The sequence below is a fragment of the Saimiri boliviensis genome, chromosome 1, assembly GCF_048565385.1.
Source record: "Saimiri boliviensis isolate mSaiBol1 chromosome 1, mSaiBol1.pri, whole genome shotgun sequence".
NCBI lineage: Eukaryota > Metazoa > Chordata > Mammalia > Primates > Cebidae > Saimiri > Saimiri boliviensis.
The window spans coordinates 104,480,117-104,498,944 of NC_133449.1; the positions used below are offsets into that span (position 1 = coordinate 104,480,117).

At 46.5% G+C, this 18,828-nt stretch overlaps 1 protein-coding gene and 1 pseudogene across 1 annotated transcript in view; one reads left to right on the forward strand and one right to left on the reverse strand.

Annotated features, from left to right (window-relative positions):
* The first annotated feature begins 286 nt into the window (after positions 1–286).
* On the forward strand, positions 287–647 carry LOC104652711 (NADH dehydrogenase [ubiquinone] 1 alpha subcomplex subunit 3 pseudogene; annotated as a pseudogene).
* Positions 648–5,128: 4,481 nt separating this feature from the next.
* Positions 5,129–18,828, reverse strand: part of CTCF (CCCTC-binding factor) — an 82,892-nt gene continuing 69,192 nt past the window's right edge. Inside the window, exons 8-12 of the mRNA XM_039477850.2 lie at positions 18,448–18,608; positions 16,950–17,132; positions 16,283–16,418; positions 9,093–9,254; positions 5,129–6,602 (exon numbers count right to left, since the gene is read on the reverse strand). Coding sequence (XP_039333784.1) covers positions 6,418–6,602; positions 9,093–9,254; positions 16,283–16,418; positions 16,950–17,132; positions 18,448–18,608 — 827 coding nt within the window. The 3' untranslated portion in view covers positions 5,129–6,417. The remainder of the gene's footprint in view (positions 6,603–9,092; positions 9,255–16,282; positions 16,419–16,949; positions 17,133–18,447; positions 18,609–18,828) is intronic.

Genomic DNA, 18,828 nt, shown 5'->3' on the forward strand with positions numbered 1-18,828 from the left:
GCTCACGCCGGTAAACCCAGCACTTTGGAAGGCCCAGGCGGGAGGATCACTTGAGCCAAGGAGTTGGAGACCAAGCTGGGCAACATAAGGAGACCCTGACTGTACAAAAAAATTAGCCAGCGTGATGGCATGCATCTGTAATCCCAGCTACTTAGGAGGCTGAGGTGGGAGGATCACTTAAGCTTGAGAGGCAGAGGTTGCCGTGAGTGGAGATCACACCACTGTACTCCAGCCTGGGCAACAAAGCCAGGTCCCGTCTCAAAAAATAAATAAATAAATAAAAATTTTTTAAAAGTCCGCTGTCACCGCCGTCGAGACCAAGATGGCCGCGAGACTCGGCACCTTCCTCAAGAATGCTTGGGACAAGGAGCCAGTACTGGTCATGTCCTTCTTCATCGGGACCCTCGCTGTAATTCTGCTCCCAATCAGCCCCTACTTCAAGTACTCTGTCATGATCAACAAGGCCACGCCCTACAACTACCCAGTGCCTGTCCGCGATGATGGGAACATGCCCGACATACCCAGCCACCCCCAGGACCTCCAGGGGCCCAGACTGGAGTGGCTGAAGAACCTGTGAGCACCTCCACTGACCAAGGCAGGCCCTCCCTCAGCTCCCAATAAAAATGTGAAAACCAAAAAAAAAAACAACCAAAAAACCTGATGGGTCCAGATGCCCTTCCTTGCCAGAGGTAGGGTCAGGGCCAAAGATGAGGGTGTGCTCGGGGTCTTCAGTGGGGCAGCCTGGGACTAAGGTGACCCCTGAACCCCAAGCAGTTCATGGAGCCCAAGAGTGAATTGTCCAGGTACATGGGGGTCTTCCTGTGTCTGCCTTCTCCCTAAACTGGAGGGAGTTTGGGAGGGGGAAGCCAGACGGAGAAATAAGCTAGTGTCTCCAAGGCTGAGAGGGGTCAGAAAGAAATGGGGTGGGGCCTGCTACCTGTTGCCCTCTGAAAGACTATGACCTAGATTCTAGAAGATTCACAGGAAGAGACTGCATTTTTTCCATTACAATCTAAACTTCACTTAAGTGATAAGGAACAGCAGTCTACCCTGCCCATAGCTCAACAAGGTGGAAATGACAAGGAAATGACAGCTAAGGTTGACAGGGGAGGGGTCAGCTGGAGAGGATGCTGCACAGAGAGTTCCTGCTGCCTTCCAGATTGAAGAGACATACTTTGAGACAGAGTCTTGCTTTGTGGCCCAGGATGGAATGCAGTGGCACAAGCTTGGCTCACTGCAGCCTCCACCTCCCAGTTTCCAGTGATTTTCCTGCCTCACCCTCCCAAGTAGCTGGGATTACAGGCGCCCATCACCACGCCCGCTGAATTACTATCATTATTTGTGACGGAGTTTCACTCTTTTGCCCAGGCTGGAGTGCAATGGCATGATCTTGGCTCACCTGCAACCTCCGCCTCCCAGGTTCAAGTGATTCTCCTGCCTCAGCCTCCCAGGTAGCTGGAATTACAGACATGCACCACCACGCCCAGCTAATATTTTGTATTTTTAGTAGAGACAGGGTTTCTCCATGTTGATCAGGCTGGTCTCAAACTCTTGACCTCAGGTGTTCCATCTGCCTGAGCCTCCCAAAGTGTTAGGATTACAGGTGTGAGCCACGGTGCTTGGCCCTATTACTGTTTTTTAGACAGAGTTTTGCTCTTGTTGACTGGGCTGGAATGCAGTGGCACAATCTTGACTCACTGCAAACTCCACCTCCCAGGTTCAAGCAATTCTCTCACCTCAGCCTCCTAAGTAGCTGGGATTATAGGCATGTGTCACAACATCCAGCTAATTTTTGTATTTTTAGTAGAGACGGGGTCTCATCATGTTGGTCAACCTGGTCTCCAACTCCTGACCTCAGGTGATCCACCTGCCTCAACCTCCCAAAGTGTTGGGATTACAGGCATGAGCCATCATGCCTGGCCACAAAGAGACAATTTGGATTAAGATCTAAGACTAAGACTACACAGAATCCTCAAACTGCTTGTAGGGTGACAACTCAGTAGGTCTCACACAGTACTGCCAAGGGACCAAGAACACAGGTCTGGCCAGGCACAGGTGGTTCATGCCTGTAATCTCAGCACTTTGGGAAGCAGAGATGGGCCAATCACCTGAGCTCAAAAGTCCAAGACTCACCTGGCCAACATAATGAAACCCTGTCTCTACTAAAATACAAAAAAGTAGCTGAGCACGGTGGTGGACACCTGTAGTCCCAGCTACTGAGGAGCCTGAGGCACGAGAATTGCTTGAGCCCAGGAGGCAGAGGTTGCAGTGAGCCACGATCTTGCCACTGCACTCCAGCCTGGGAGACAGAGCAAGACTCCATCTAAAAAAAAAAAAAAAAAAAAAAAAAAATGTAGGTTCTGCAGGCACACTGCCTAGATTTTGACACTAAACAAGTTACTTAGCCTCTCTGGTCTTCCAGTTTTGTCTGTAACCTGGAGCTATTAACTTACCTCAAGACTTGCTTTAAGGATTCAATGTTTATTAAGGGAAGCGCCCACAACAGTGCCTGGCACTCAGATCTAACACTCACATTTGCCAAGTCTACCATGACAACCCAGGAATTCCAAAACAGAACGACAGAAAATCCACCTCACTGGGATTTTTCTGTTTAGAATGACAAGGAGAGATGAGAGCAGTGACTGCCAAAAGGGCTGGAGCCGTGCCCAGGTGGAGGGCCTCTGGAGATTGCAGCAACGCTGGTGGGGCCAGTCTCTGTGTGGGTGAGCACTCAGGGGCAGGCAGGGATGACTGAGAGATCAGGCCAGGCTTTCAGGGCTAGGCATATGGCTGCTTGCAGGGGCTAGGCATGTGGCTGCTGGTGGTCAGGGCAGTGGTAACAGCAAACCTGATCTCAGAGACCAAGTTAACACATGGGACTCAGTTCTTACAAGTGACAGTGACTCAGTGAGAGGCCATCAGCTTGTTTAAGCCTGTCTATGTTCTGGAAGTCTTGCCATTCTATGGGCGTTCAGGAAATGCCAAAGCTTTCGAGAACATCAGCCTCGCCTGCTCTGGGTAGCACAGACTGAGGACAGGACTCGCCTCCCAGGTAGGCTGGGCTATACCCCCTTGGTACTGCCACAAGACTCACCTCGAATGATTTTCGAAGACCAGGTCCTGACAAGCCAGAGAAGGGCTCAGGTACTTGCTGTGCTGGGCAGCAATAGGGTGATGCCAGCCCAGGGGTGGGAAAGGGCATAGATTCTTTACTTCCGTGGCTTAACACTGAGGGAGCTGCATGCAGGTTCAGGAACTTCCCCATCAACAGTTCTTGGGGGGAGTAACAGTGAGAACTGGCTTCTGCAGCTGAAGGTTTTTTGTTTTTAAGAGTTTAGGAGTGGAAGTTTAATAGGCAAAAGAGAGAAAGAAAGAGAAGGGAAAACAGCTCTCTCTTGAGTGAGAGAGGGGACTTCTGGGAGGAAAATAACCTGCTGAAGGTTTTATAATTAACGGTTAGATAGGCTGCATCCTGAGCTATGCAGCAGGAGGATCCCTTTTCAGCCTTAACTCCATCAGAATATCAATTATCTTGCCCCTTCCCCAGCTAAAACAAATACATTTTTAAAATCTTCTCACAGGCCGGGCAAGGTGGCTCATGCCTATAATCCTGGCACTTTGGGAGGCTGAGGCAGGTGGATCACCTGAAGTCAGGGGTTGAGACTAGCCTGGCCAACATGGCAAAATGCTGTCTCTACTAATACAAAAAAATTAGCTAGGCATGGTCTCTACTAAAAATACAAAATAGCTGAGCACGATAGTGCACACCTGTAGTCCCAGCTACTTGAGAGGCTGAGGCAGGAGAATTGCTTGAACCTGGGAGGTGGAAGTTGCAGTGAGCTGAGATGACCATTGCACTCCAGAGCTGCCTTCTCAAAAAAACAAAAACAAACAAAAACCTTTCAAACAATGTATACAATCAGGAATGACAGGCTGTGTTGGATACAGAGAAAACTGAGCCTTGTTCTGTAGAGGTTATATATGCTTAGGTGGCTGAACATGGTGGTTCACGCCTATAATCCAGCACTTTGGGAGGCTGAGGCAAGAGGATCACTTCAGTCCAGGAGTTTGAGACTAGCCTGGGCAACATAGCAAGACCTAATCTCTACAAAAAACTTAAAAAAAACCCAAAAAACCCAAAAAACAAAAATGACCCAGGTGTGATGGCATGGCCTGTAGTCCCAGGAGACTAAAGTAGGATTGCTTGAGCCTAGTTCAAGGTTACAGTGAGCTGTAATTGTGCCACCATATCCCAGCCTGGAAGACAAGACTGAGATCCTGTCTCAAAAAAACCCTTAGAACTAAAAAAAAAGTTGGGGCCAGGTGTTGTGGCTCACACCTGTAATCCCAGAACTTTGTGAGGCCGAGGTGGGCAGATCACTTAAGGTCAGGAGCTTAAGACCAGCTTGGCCAACATGGTGAAACCTTGTCTCTACTAAAAATACACAAATTAGCTGGGCATGGTGGCAAGTGCCTATAATCCCAGCTTCTTGGGAGGCCAAGGCAGGAGAATCCCTTGAACCCAGGAGGCGGAGGTTGAAGTGAGCCGAGATTACACCATAGCAAGATGATTTTCCACTAACGAACAAGATTCCAAACATGACAGAACTCCCTTTCTACCCACCTTCCTGGGCTGCTAACAGGAAGCTCTACTATCTAGGAGGGTCTCCTCACTACCTGGTGGGTGTGCATCTCTCTCTTTTCAAACGAACTTCTCTAGGGTAGGCTGGGCCTAGCTTCTCTCTGTTCCCTCACACCTGGCAGAGCTCCAGGTACTGATTCTAGCCCTCCTTGAGCAGAGATCCTGAGTATAGAACTTTCCATCAGCCCCTTTCACTCTAAGCAGCTCTATGGCCCACCTACTCAAGTGGATCATGAAAGCTATGGCTGCTGTCCATCTGCTCACCTCTCTGCTCACACACACTTTTCGGGGAGTAAAAAGTTATAGCAGGATGCACTCAATATCCAGTCACCTGCCAGGATCATCTCCTCCCATCTGCTAGAGGAAGTACCATCCCAGGGAACAGAGCCTGCCTGTGAAAGGCAGAAGCCTACACAGCCTGAAAATCATGTAAGCAGACCCCCAACCTCCCTCAAGCAGGCAGGAATCATGCAAGATTCTTTGGAGCACTTGTTAATCCGTTATGATTTATTAGCTGTACAGCAGTAGATCCTCCTCCCCAGCTTTCAACCCCATTACATATTTTATTACAGGTCTCATGTTGGCATCCTAAAATAATGAAAAATATCACACAGTACAGCTAAGTACAAAATGCATCAACCTAGAGTCTGATAGCTAACTGATGGCTCTCTTAAAAGCAATACACAGAAGAAAAAAGTGTTTGAAATCAGTAAGACTGAGGCTCTCTAAAAAACACATTTTTAAACATGTGACAGTTCATGTGCAAGAATCACTTTTTAGTTGGTTTTGCTTCACATTATTTTTTGAAGATCCAAAGTTTAAATTACTGACCTAGCGAAATTTTCTGGCCCAGCTTTATAAGGGCTGCTGTGGCCCACTCATAATAAGCCTTCTGCTTTAACAGAAGATTTATAAAACACAACATTCAGCTACAAACAGGGCAAAGAAAATGTCGATGGGAAATCATAACTGAAAGTTAATTGTATAAGGTTCAAATGCTGGCTCCGTGGGCTGGAAATCATGATCTGCCACGTGGGTGTCCGTCACTGGCGGGCAGTGCCATTCTGCTACATGATTGTGATCCAATTCCTTGTCAACATTTACACACTATAGAGTCTGCGGCAACTTAATTTGCAAGTAATTAAAATGCTGGGTTTTCTTACACTGCACTTCTTTTCAACCTCTTAATTAATGGAAAAGATTAAAATGTAAAAAAAGTTATTTACAAGCTTGACCATACCAGAAACTTTGCCAAGAAAGAGGCAAAGCTTTCAGGACAGAACCTGATCGTAGCATGCCATACTACTGGTGTGCAGCTGACTCCAAGCAAAGGGAGTCAGGGAAAAGCAAAAGCAAAAAACAGTTTAAAAGTCTAAGTCCTTCCCAAGTATACATTTACAATTAAAAACTCTCTTGGGAAGAAGACCATAGAACTCTGGGAAGCCTGGTGGCCATTCTGGAGTGGTTTACCACATGGAGGGAGGAGTCAATGTCTCCGTTTCCATCTAGGAAAACGAGTTAGTCGTCAACATTGTCCTCAGCACTTCACAGTAAACCCTCGGGGACTCAGAACATTCCATGATTTGCTAACATCAGACAGCAAGTTCTAGTTAAATCACATTTTTTCTAACATCAGCCTTGAAGTTTTCGTTCTTGGTATGTTTGGTAAAATGGGCTTCTTTTCCCAAAGCCAAAAGAAAGAAGGGAGAAAAATTAAGATGCAGGCCGTTTAAACACAGCCCAGAGCAGTCCTGGTGACGCATAAGGCTCCACCATCACCGGTCCATCATGCTGAGGATCATCTCGGGCGTGAGGTCTCCATTGGGGGCATCTGTGGCAGGTGGCTGGGCCTCCTCTTCCTCCCCCTCTGCGGGCTCAGCATCTGGCTCTTTTTTTACTTCAACTATAATGTTCTCAATTGCACCTGTATTCTGGTCTTCAACCTGAATGATGGCTGTTGCTGGCAAAGAAGAGCACAGACAGAACAAATGTGCATTAAAGCCCCAAGAATCACAAGGGTCCTTTAGATTGACAGTGAATGATATATCAGCAATGCAGGAAAGCCTTATTAGCTAGCAACCCAGAGAAAATCAATTTAAAGGGCCCCCCCACCTTTTTTTTTTTTTTTCTTTTTCTCATTCTGTCACCAGGATGAAATGCAGTGGCACAATCTCAGCTCACTGCAACCTCCGCCTCCTGGGTTCAAGTGATTCTCCTGCCTCAGCCTCCCGAGTAGCTGGGACTACAGGCACACGCCACCATGCCCAGCTAATTTTTGTGTTTTTAGTAGAGATAGGGTTTCACCATGTTGGCCAGGATGGTATCATTCTCTTGACCTTGTGATCCACCCGCCTCGGCCTCCCAAAGTGTTGGGATTACAGGCATGAGCCACTGTGCCCAGCTAGAAAGCCAATTAAAGGGCTAGGTGTGGTGGCTAATGCCTGTAATCCCAGCGCTTTGGGAGACTGAGGCAGGCAGATCACCTGAGGTCATGACCAACATGGTGAAACCTCGTCTCTACTAAAAATACAAAAATTATCTGGGTGTAGTGGCAGGAACCTGTAATCCTAGCTTCTTGGGAGGCTGAGGCAGGAAAATAGCTTGAACCCAGGAGGTGGAGGTTGCAGTGAGCTGAGATAGTGCCACTACACTCTAGCCTGGGCAACAGAACAAGACTCCTCACCAAAAAAAAAAAAAGCCTTAAAGATCTCAAACATGGTCATACATAAAATAAAGCCCCAATACTCTAGAAACTATCAAGGAACAAAACGCTGACCTTCATCTTCATATGCCCCTCAAATCACACATTAAAATCCTTACAGAGCCGGGTGTGGTGGCTCATGCCTGTAATCCCAGCATTTTGGGAGGCTGAGGTGGGCGGGTCACCTGAGGTCAGGAGTTTAAGACCACCCTGGCCAACATGGTGAAACCTGGTCTCTACAAAAAATAAAATAAATAAAAAGATAAAATCCTTAATTAGTATTCCTTTATGTCATAAATTCAGGCTTTACAATAGTGAGAGGGGCAAGTAAAAAGTGCCGGGTGAACCTAAGACTACTAGAGTGTATAATGTAGAAGGACCCTCCTAGAGCAAGGTTACTTTTTTTTTTTTTTTTTTTTTTGAGACAGTCTTGCTCTATTGCCCAGGCTATAGTGCAGTGGCATGATCTTTGCTCACTGCAACCTCTGGGTTCAAGAGATTCTCCTGCCTCAGCCTCCTGAGTAGCTGAGACTATAGGCGCCATGCCATCATGCCTGGCTAAATTTTGTATTTGTAGTAGAGACGGGGTTTCACCATGTTGGCCAGGATGGTCTCGATCTCTTGACCTCGTGATCTACCCGCCTTGGCCTCCCAAACTGCTGAGATTACAGGCGTGAGCCACCTTGCCCGGCCACAAGGTGACATTTTTTATCTGGCAGCTCTCCACAATGAGGGCCCTTCCACCAGTTTGTTCACTCCAGTGTATAGACGTGAAACGAGATGCTTGGTTCCAGGATCTACTGTTAACCTCCTTTTCTGTGACTAGGCACTGACACATGGGGCTCAGGGAGTATCTTAAAAAATAGATTAAACCTACATTTGTTTAAAAAAAAAAAAAAAAAAACAACTGTCAGCTCTCAGGAGATGCAGAGAAACACGTAAGCAGAGGAGGAGAGACCTGCATCTCCAGAGCCTGCTGTGTATGAGGTGGAGGGATTGCCGCCTCTGTCTTCTCATAAACCAGGAGGTCAGCACTTGACTCCAAGGGACCTTTTTTTTTTTCTTTTTTGAGATGGAGTCACTCTGTTGCCCAGGCTGGAGTGCAGTGGTGCCATCTCAGCTCACTGCAACCTCCACCTCCTGGATTCAAGCGATTTCTCTTGCCTCAGCCTCCCGAGTAGCTAGGATTACAGGTGCCCACCACTACACCTAATTTTTGTATTTTTAGCAGAGATAGGGTTTCGCCTTGTTGGCCAGGCTTGTATGGAACTCCTGACCTCAGGTGATCTTCCCACCTTGGCCCCCACGAAGTGCTGAGATTACAGGTATGAGCCACTGTGCCCTACTGTGAATTTCTTAGAAGGGGCAATCTCAGCACAGAAACTGCTTTCCCTCTCCACCATTTACAATTTGGTTCTTCTATATTCTTTACTGCATCCATTCTCCCAGCTGACTGTGACTTTGCTTGTTTTTCAAAACCCGCCCACATTAGCAGTACCCATCTTGTAGAACACAAGTACCCTTCTATCTGGATTTTTTCTCCTTAAAATTTAACAGGCCTCTAAAGACTTCCTCAGATGTTCCTCAGTAAATACTCCTAAAAAACCATTTCCTGAGAGTTTGTTCTCAACATGCCCTTAACTTGTTCTCATGGCTTAGTTCCCACCTCCCCAAAGAACAAGGACCCATCTGGCTCCCTCACATGCTAGGAGAAGACGCCAGCCTCCAGAGCAGAGATGAACAACTTACGCTGGTTCTGTTTGGGCTGGTTGGTTCTGCCAGGGGGTCGTCCTCTCCGCTTCTTGGCAGGTGGTGGGGCTGGGGTCACAGGCTGAGGCTCTGGCTCAGGTTCGATTTCTACTGCAGGTTCCTCCTCATCCTCATTGTCATCCAGATCTGGTTCAGCATTTTCTTTTCATGAAATCAGGAAGCACAGGTGGTGGGGCAAGGAGAAGGATGGTAATAGAAGAAAAAAAATGATATATTCTTTCAAGTCTTGTTTTACATATATATATATATATATTTTTTTTTTTTTTCTTTTTTTTTTTTTTTTGAGATAGAGTCTCACTCTGTTGCCCAGGCTGGAGTGCAGTGGGGCGATCTTGACTCACTGCAACCTTCACTTCCCAGGTTCAAAAAATTTTCCTGCCTCAGCCTCTTGGGTAGCTGGAACTATAGGTGGCCACCACCACGCCCAGGTAATTTTTTTTACTTTTAGAAGAGATGGTGTTTCACCATGTTGGCCGGGCTGGTCTCAAACTCCTGACCTCAGGTGATCAACCCGCCTCAGCCTCCCAAAGTGCTGGGATTTCAGGTGTGAGCCACCGTGCCTGGCCAATTATTTTCTTTATTAAGAAAAACCAATTTAAGGCTGGGCACGGTGGTTCACACCTGTAATCCCAGCACTTTGGGAGGCTCAGACAGGCAGATCACCTGAGATAGGGAGTTCAAGACCAGTGTGACCAACATGGAGAAACCCTGTCTCTACTAAAACTACAAAATAAGCTGAGCGTGGTGGTGCATGCCTGTAATCCCAGCTACTCGTAGGAGGCTGAGGCAGGAGAATCACTTGAACCAGGGAGGTGGAGGATGCCGTGACCCAAGATCCGTCATTGCTCTCCAGCCTGGGCAACAAGAACAAAACACCATCTCAAAAAAAAAAAAAAAAAAAGAAAGAAAGAAAGAAAGAAATTGGTTGGGCGTGGTAGCTCATGCCTGTAATCCCAGGACTCTGGGAGGCCCAGATGGGAGGAATCACTTGAGGTAAGGAGTTCTAGACCAGCCTGGCAAATATAGTGAAACCCCACCATGGAAAAAAAAAAAAAAAAATATTGGCCAGGTGCAGTGGCTCACGTCTGTAATCATAGCACTCTTGGAGGCTGAGGTGGGTGGATTGCATGAGGTCAAGAGTTTGAGACAAGCCTGGCCAACATGGTAAAACCCTGTTTTTACTAAAAATATAAAAATTAGCTGGGTGTGGGGCAATGGGTACCTGTAATCTCAGCTATTCGGGAGACTAAGGCAGGAGAACTGCTTGAACCTGAAAGGCTGAGGTTGCAGTGAGCCGAGTTCATGCCACTGCACTCCAGCTTAGGCAACAGAGCAAGACACTCTCTCTCAAGAAAAAAAAAGAAATTAGCTAGACACGGTGGTGCATGCCTGCAGTCCCCGCTACTCAGGGGTCTGAGGCAGGAGGGCATCTTAAGCCAGGGAGGTAGAGGCTTCAGTGAGCTGTGATTCTACCACTATACTCAGCCTGGGTGATACAGTGAGATACTGTCTGAAAAAAAAAAAAAGCCTATTTAAAAATGCTTTTAGAGGAGCAGGGTGTGAGGTTCCAAACACTAATAAAAATGCTTTTGCTGGAATGTTTGCTATTAGGATTAATATAATAAACAAGTATTATAGCAGAATGAAGCAAATCAACTTGAAGATTATTACTCACACTGTATGTGGGATTAAATAGTACTTTTTCCTTTTAGTTTTAGACCCTTTTTTGACTCAATAGAGAACTGAATTTCAAATTCTAATGATCCCCCTTATCTACTATCCCAGGATAAAGCAGGACACTAAGCCTGAAATGGACCCTTAGAAATGTCATTCTGCTCATCTCTGAGTGGGCAGAAGGGGTAAGAATGTGTGTGTATGTGTAATGTGTGTATGTTGGGGACAAGAAAAAATTTTATTTTATTGTTTTTTAAGATGGAGTCTTGCTCTGTCACCCAGGCTGGAGTGCAGTGGTTGGATCACAGCTCACTGTAGCTTCTGAACTCCTGACCTCCCAAAGAGTTAGGATTACAGGTTTGATTCCGGCAATCTTGGGTCACCGCAACCTCTGCCTCCCGGGTTCAAGTGATTCTCCTGCCTCAGCCTCCTGAGTAGCTGGGATTACAGGCACGCGCCACCACGCCTGGCTAATTTTGTATTTTTAGTAGAGATGGGGTTTCTCCATGTTGGTCAGGCTTGTCTCAGACTCCTGACCTCAGGTGATCTGCCCACCTTGGCCTCCCAAAATGCTGGGATTGCACGTGTAAGCCACTGCACCCAGCCAAAAGTTATTTATTTATTTTTTTTTTTTGAGACGGAGTTTCGCTCTTGTTACCCAGGCCGGAGAGCAATGGCATGATCTCGGCTCACCGCAACCTCCACCTCCTGGTCTCAGGCAATTCTCCTGCCTCAGCCTTCTAAGTAGCTGGGATTACAGGCATGCGCCACCACGCCCAGCTAGTTTTATTGTATTTTTAGTAGAGACGGGGTTTCACCATGTTGACCAGGATGGTCTCGATCTCTTGACCTCGTGATCCACCCGCCTCGGCCTCCCAAAGTGCTGGGATTACAGGCTTGAGCCACCGCGCCCGGCCGCCAAAAGTTATTTTGAGACTATTATTGATTCTCATTTAAGGTCAAGTTCTTGGACTTAATTCCCAGCTGTACCAGACCTAATGTGTTACTCCCCTCTTGCCCTCCTAATGTCACAACTGTCCATCTGTGGTAAAATAAGTGGTACATAAAATTCAGGAAACTACTGTATAAAGAATACGGACAAGGAGCCAGGTAACAAGACTCTGAGTCTCAGATCTCTTACTAGGTATGTGACCTAGGACATCTGACCAGCTGATCCTCAGTTTCCCTGAGTAATTTCTATAGCATTCTCATTCCACTTAATAGTGGCCTGGGGATCAATAGGACTGAGGGAACTCATGTAATCCTGCTCCATAACCTACAGTATACTACAATCACAGCTTTTACTTATAGTAAACATCACAATTTAAAAATTCACTATTATTCCACTTAGGCTTCAGAACTTCACTCAATGAGGGTGTTATCCTCATTGTATAGAAAAAGTGAGAAAGTAAGTGATTTGTATGGCACAGCTAAGTCATAGCAGGTAGAATTCAAACCTCTGCCCTCACTCAGTCTGGGGCTGTTCTGGCGCCCACACGTGCAGGCAACCAAAGATCTTTTGTTATCCCTCCCCCATGGCTGTGGCACAAAATGTACATTGCCTGCCTTCCTCTAGAAAGCACAGGCTATTAATGTGCACACTCTTTCTCTGGAACAAAATGTTTAAATTTAGAGAGCTGTGGGTAAACTGATCTTCTGGATAAAATGCCTTATTTCTCAAGTGACTGAAATCCTAAGTGAAAACGCGGGGAATGCACAGATAGGTGGCAGTGTGTCAAGAACGAGAGATGCTTCCCTAAACTTCTTCAAGCTCCCTATTGCCTAAGTTGGCCCAATGCCTAGAAAACTAAACAAATTCAGTCAGAATTGGGGGGGATAAGCACACAAAAGTAGGCTAACAGGATCGAAGTCTTGTTGGCTTGGAAGTATTTCGGCAAAAAACCTTGAAAACAGCAGCAGACTCTAGACTCTGCTGGTCCATCTCTGTAGATGGCCAACAGGCAGAACTGGGACAGGACAAATAAGACTGCATGGCAATCAGTGGCATGGAGCCCAAGCTGATGTCCGTTTTCTGGGGGGAGATAAAGAGTCACTAGGTATAAGGCCTTGAACCAAATACCGTGCTCTACTAACCAGCAGCAGACAGAAGGAAGAACTGTAGAAATCTATCAAAAGCTACCAATAGGCCGGGCGCGGTAGCTCAAGCCTGTAATCCCAGCACTTTGGTAGGCCGAGGCGGGTGGATCACGAGGTCGAGAGATCGAGACCATCCTGGTCAACATGGTGAATCCCCGTCTCTACTAAAAATACAAAAAATTAGCTGGGCATGGTGGCGGGTGCCTGTAATCCCAGCTACTCAGGAGGCTGAGGCAGGAGAATTGCCTGAACCCAGGAGGCGGAGGTTGTGGTGAGCCGAGATATCATGCCATTGCACTCCAGCCTGGGTAACAAGAGCGAAACTCCGTCTCAAAAAAAAAAAAAAAAAAAAAAAGCTACCAATAATCTCTTTAGACTAAAGATGCTTCTGGTTACATTCAAGTAGGGCAAGAAGCTGGTCTTCCTGGAAATGAACCACAGATGTGAACAGGCAGCATCAGGAGGAAGCAGGGCACAGGACGGAGTCTGGGAGCAGGAGGCTTTACAACTAAAAACAACTATAGGGATCCCCAAGGTCAAGATTATCTGATCACTGGTAATATCTTAAGAGTCTCCCAACATACTTGAAACCCCCAAGAGTTCACTGCAATAATTTTTCCTTTTTTTTTTTTGAGACAGGGTCTTGCTCTGTCACCCAGGCTGAAGTGCAGTGACACTATCTCAGTTTGCTGAAGCCTCAACCTCCTAGGCTCAAGCCATCCTCCCACCTCAGCCTCCCAGGTAGCTAGGATCGCAGGTGCAGGCCACAACCCCCTGAATTTTTGTAGATACAGGGTTTTGCCATGTTGCCCAGGCTGGTCTTGAACTCCTGAGCTAAGGTGATCTGCCTGCCTTGGCCTACCAAAGTGCTGGGGTTACAGGTGTGAGCCACCATGACTGGCTGCAAACTGACTTTCAAAGAAGGCATACGCTTAACATCCAGTGACTGAAGAAGATGCCACTTAAAACAGATACTCTTTTTTTTTTTTTTTTTTTTTTTTTTTGAGACGGAGTTTTGCTCTTGTTACCCAGGCTGGAGTGCAATGGCGCGATCTTGGCTCACCGCAACCTCCGCCTCCTGGGTTCAGGCAATTCTCCTGCCTCAGCCTCCTGAGTAGCTGGGATTACAGGCACGCGCCACCATGCCCAGCTAATTTTTTGTATTTTTTTTAGTAGAGACGGGGTTTCACCATGTTGACCATGATGGTCTCGATCTCCCGACCTCGTGATCCACCCGCCTCGGCCTCCCAAAGTGCTGGGATTACAGGCGTGAGCCACTGCGCCCGGCCACAGATACTCCTTTTAAAAAAAAAAGGGGAAAAAAAAGGGGACCTTGTTACAGATCCAAATATAAACAGCTTTAGTGCTTTCATGCCTAAGTTTTACAATAAAACCCATAAAGTAAGGGTGCAGTGGTTCATACCTGTAATCCCAACACAGTGGGAGGCTGAAGCAGTAGGGTCACTTGCACCCAGGAGTTAAGAGAGCAGCCTGGGCCACACAGTGGGATCCTGTCTCTGTTTAAAAACCAAAAAAACCAACGCCGCACACTGTGGCTCACACCTGTAATCCCAGCCCTTTGTGAGGCTGTGGTGGGTGGATTATGAGGTCAGGAGTTCAAGCCCAACCTGAAAAACATGGTGAAACCCCACCTCTACTAAAAATACAAAAATTAGCTGGGTGTGGTGACAGGCGCCTGTAATCCCAGCTCCTCAGGAGGCTGAGGCAGGAGAATTGCTTGAACATGGTAGGTGGAGGCTGCAGTGGGCTGAGATCGTACCACTGCACTTAGCCTGTGTGACAGTGTCTCAAAATAACAGCTGGGTGAAGTGGCTGACACCTGTAATCCCTGCACTTTGGGAGGTCAAGGCGGGTGGATCACCTGAGGTCAGGGGTTCGAGACCAGCCTGGCCAACATGGTGAAACCCCATCTCTATTAAAATCATAAAAATTAGCCAGGTATGGTGGGGTATTGCCTGTAATTCTAGCTATTTGGGGGGCTGAGGCAAGAGAACTACTTGAACCCAGGAGGTGGAGACTGTAATGAGCTGAGATTGTGCCACTGCGCTCCAGCCTGGGCAAGAGGGAGACTCTGTCTCAAAACCAAAACAAAACACAAAAAAGCCCAATAACGTGACTAACGTTCTCCAGTATGTTCTTTCTTCAAAAATCTCACCCCCTCCCCACCATTTCTACTAACAATCAATGCAAAAGACAAAATGAAGAATCTCAAGAAATATCAGGCACCATCTATAATCTCTCCAGTTTAATGGTGCTTCTGGAAAATCCATTCCCTAAACCAAACTCTCTACCACCTTTTCCATCAAAACCTTAACCTTAAGTCTTCAGTCATAGAGGTGCCTTCCATGTAGGAGCTCAGGTATCCACACTATAGAATCTAACACTGAACATGTTTGTGTAAAAAGTGTGGTCTCTCAATTACCAAGACACTTGTTCTCCCACCCTCCTTGTGAAGTTTGGCACTTTTTTTTTTTTTTGCAGACAGGGTCTCAATTCTAATGCCCTGGCTAGAATGCAGTGGTGCAGTCACAGCTCACTGCAGTCTCAATTTCCCAGGCTCAGGTGATTCTCCGACCTCAGCCTCTCAAGTAGCTGGGACTATGGGCATGTGCCACCACACCTGGCTAATTTTCAAATATTTTGTAGAGACAAGGTTTGCCATACAAGGTTTGCCATGTTCCCCAGACTGGTCTTGAACTCCTGACCTTAAGTAATCTGCCCATCTTGGTCTCCCAAAGTTCTGGGATTACAGGTGTGAGCCACCATGCCCAACTGAGGCTTGGAACTTTTAAACATAACCTCCTTCCTGGATTTCAGGACTAGAGAGGCAAAAAGCACTCCAAAGAGTACCCGTGGTAGGAAAACAGGCAAGATTATAAACTATAAATGCAGAGATTAAGGTAGGAAGAGAAAGGCTGACCTTCACTGACTTGATCAGCACCTCTCAAGGCTAGGCTGACACAGGCAGTCAAACCATAAGTGAAGATGCTTAAGCAACCTTCTTCATGTCCATTAGATTCACTGCTCAAATCTAGACCAGCTTCCTAAACATAAAAGTTAAGAACATAGAAAAAGAAACTCTGCTGGCCTTAGAGTATCATAAATTTGAATAAACTGAATAAAAATATTGATTTTGCTTTGACTTTAACTGAACATTACATATAAGGCATTAATAAGCACTGGAATGCCACAAGGAAAAAAGAACATGTACCCCAGAAAAACACTAACTGTTGTAAATAGATGTTAGGAGATGAGAAGTCTAAAGGAAGGAAGAGTATATGCCCGCGTCTCCATCCCAGCATATCCATCCATGCATACACAGGAAACTGGGCTCCAAAGCCTGTCACAGTAAGCAAATGAAGAAACAAGTCACTTACCACTGTCAGAGGAATCTTCTTTCTTAGAGCGCATCTTCCTTTTTCTTCCACGTTTACTCTTTTTCGTTTCTCCTCCATTTTCCCCCTCTACACCATCTGGGCCAGCACAATTATCAGCATGTCTTGCCATGGTATTCTAACAAAAAGTACAAAAACCTCTTTCACACCATGAAATAAGCTAAGATCAGATTGCAAGTTACTTTAATAAAATCCGTATTAAGCCTAAAAGTTCTGCTATCTGTTAAGTGCATCCTGAACACACTGTCTCTGCTCAGGGTAAATGGGTAAGACTGGGTTCCCTCAGGGGAGGCTCAGCAACCTGCACACAGAGATGGGGAGGATCAGACCAGCTCCTGGTTCTGTCAAGATCTAACACATCCCCAAGAGAAGATCTAGGACAGACTACAGCTAGCTAGGGGTGGGGTGGGGTGCAGGTTTCAATCCACCTAAGGACATTTCTATACAATCAATCTATACTGTGTTCCCCCCATCAGTGGAAGGGTTCACATATGGATAGAAACATCAAGATGGGTATGACTAACCCTTTCCAAACGATGGAGCATCTCTGCTTCTAACCTCAGTGAAAAAAACTGCTTTGCTCTGCAGGGGAAGACTAAGAATCCAATATTCAGTATCATAATAGGAAAAATGAAGTTTTGACCCTTACCCGACGTGTAAATGTTTTCCCACACTTAGAACACACAAAGGCTGCAGGGACAAAGTTGGGGTCGTGATAGCGCTTGAAGTGCATGTCGAGAAGCTGCTTCTGGCGGAAGGTCTTATCGCAGTGGCTGCAGGCGTAAGGCTTCTCCCCGGTGTGAGTGCGCTTGTGCATGATCATGTGCCTCTCCTGAAACGGCATGGGGCCTCAGAGCCTGCTCATGGGGCTGCTGCCCTAGCTACCACCTGCATCCATGTGGCTAGTATACCTTTCTCACCCAAGCTACGTCTAGATTCAACACAGCTTGCTGAGATAATAAAGGCATATATTTAGAGACTTGAGTCTTGCTCTGTTGTCCAGGCTGGAGAGCAGTGGTGTGATCACGGCTTACTGAAGCTTTGAACTGGGACCATAGGCATCAGCCACCATGCCTAGCTAATTTTTTTTTTTGAGATGGAGTCTTGCTCTGCTGCCCAGGCGCAAGTGCAGTGGCATGATCTTGGCTCACTGAAACCTCTGCCTCCTGGGTTCAAGCAATTCTCCTGCCTCGGCCTCTCCAGTGGCTGGGATTACAGGCGACTGCTACCACACCCAACTAATTTTTGTATTTTTTAGTAGATACGGGGTTTCACCCATGTTGTCCAAGCTGGTCTCGAACTCCTGGCCTCAAATGATCTGCCTCCCTTGGCTTCTCAAATTGCTGGGATTACAGATGTGAGCCACTGTGCCCGACCCCAGCTAATTTATTATTTTTGTAGAGATGAGGTCTCTCTGTTGCCTACCTCAGACTCCCAAAGTGCTAGGATTATAGGTATGAGCCTCTGCACCCAGCTTGATAAAGGCTTTTTTTTTTTGAGATGGAGTTTCACTCTTGTTACCCAGGCTGGAGTGCAATGTCGCGATCTCGGCTCACCGCAACCTCCATCTCCTGGATTCAGGCAATTCTCTCCTGCCTCAGCCTCCTGAGTAGCTGGGATTATAGGCACGCACCACTATGCCCAGCTAATTTTTTGTATTTTTAGTAGAGACGGGGTTTTACCGTGTTGACCAGGATGGTCTTGATCTCCTGATCTTGTGATCCACCCGCCTCGGCCTCCTAAAGTACTGGGATTACAGGTGTGAGCCACCGCGCCTGGCTGATAAAGGTATTTTTAGTGGGGTGCAGAACTGCTACTACAATTCTAGCACAGATAAAGCTGCTTACTCCTGCTTAGCTCTTTCTCTGTCTTCTTCCCAAGAGTCCTTCCTCCTCTCAAGTCCTGGACTTACTTTCTACAGTTTTCAGAAATACGTCTGCTTAAGGAAGAGGTTAAGCTGTAACTTAACACGTCAGCAGGACACTGGGATGATATAACTGACCAGGAATATGAACTTTGATTTTGGTAACATTCCTCATAATCCAGTTTGAAAATACTATACTTAAAAATAGTCACTGTACTAGGTATGGAAATGCCCTTCACCAGACACCAAAGAACCACCAACCACTTTCAATGAAGGTTCCTACCTGTCTACAAGCATAATCACACTGGTCGCACTTAAAGCGCTTCTCATTCTTGTGTGACTTCTGATGCTGGATGAGGGCGTAGCGCTCATGAAACACAGCATCACAGTAACGACATTTCTTGCCTTGCTCAATATAGGAATGCTGCTTTCTCAAGTGGACACCTGAAAGCACAGTACAAAAAGCCCAGTGTCATGTGAAAACAAGTAAGCATTTTAAACAAGTTGCTAATACATTTCTTACGATTCTTTTTTTTTTTTTTTTTTTTTTTGAGACGGAGTTAAGCTCTTGTTACCCAGGCTGGAGTGCAATGGCGTGATCTCTGCTCACTGCAACTTCCGGCTCCCGTGTTCAAGCAATTCTCCAGCCTCAGCCTCCTGAGTA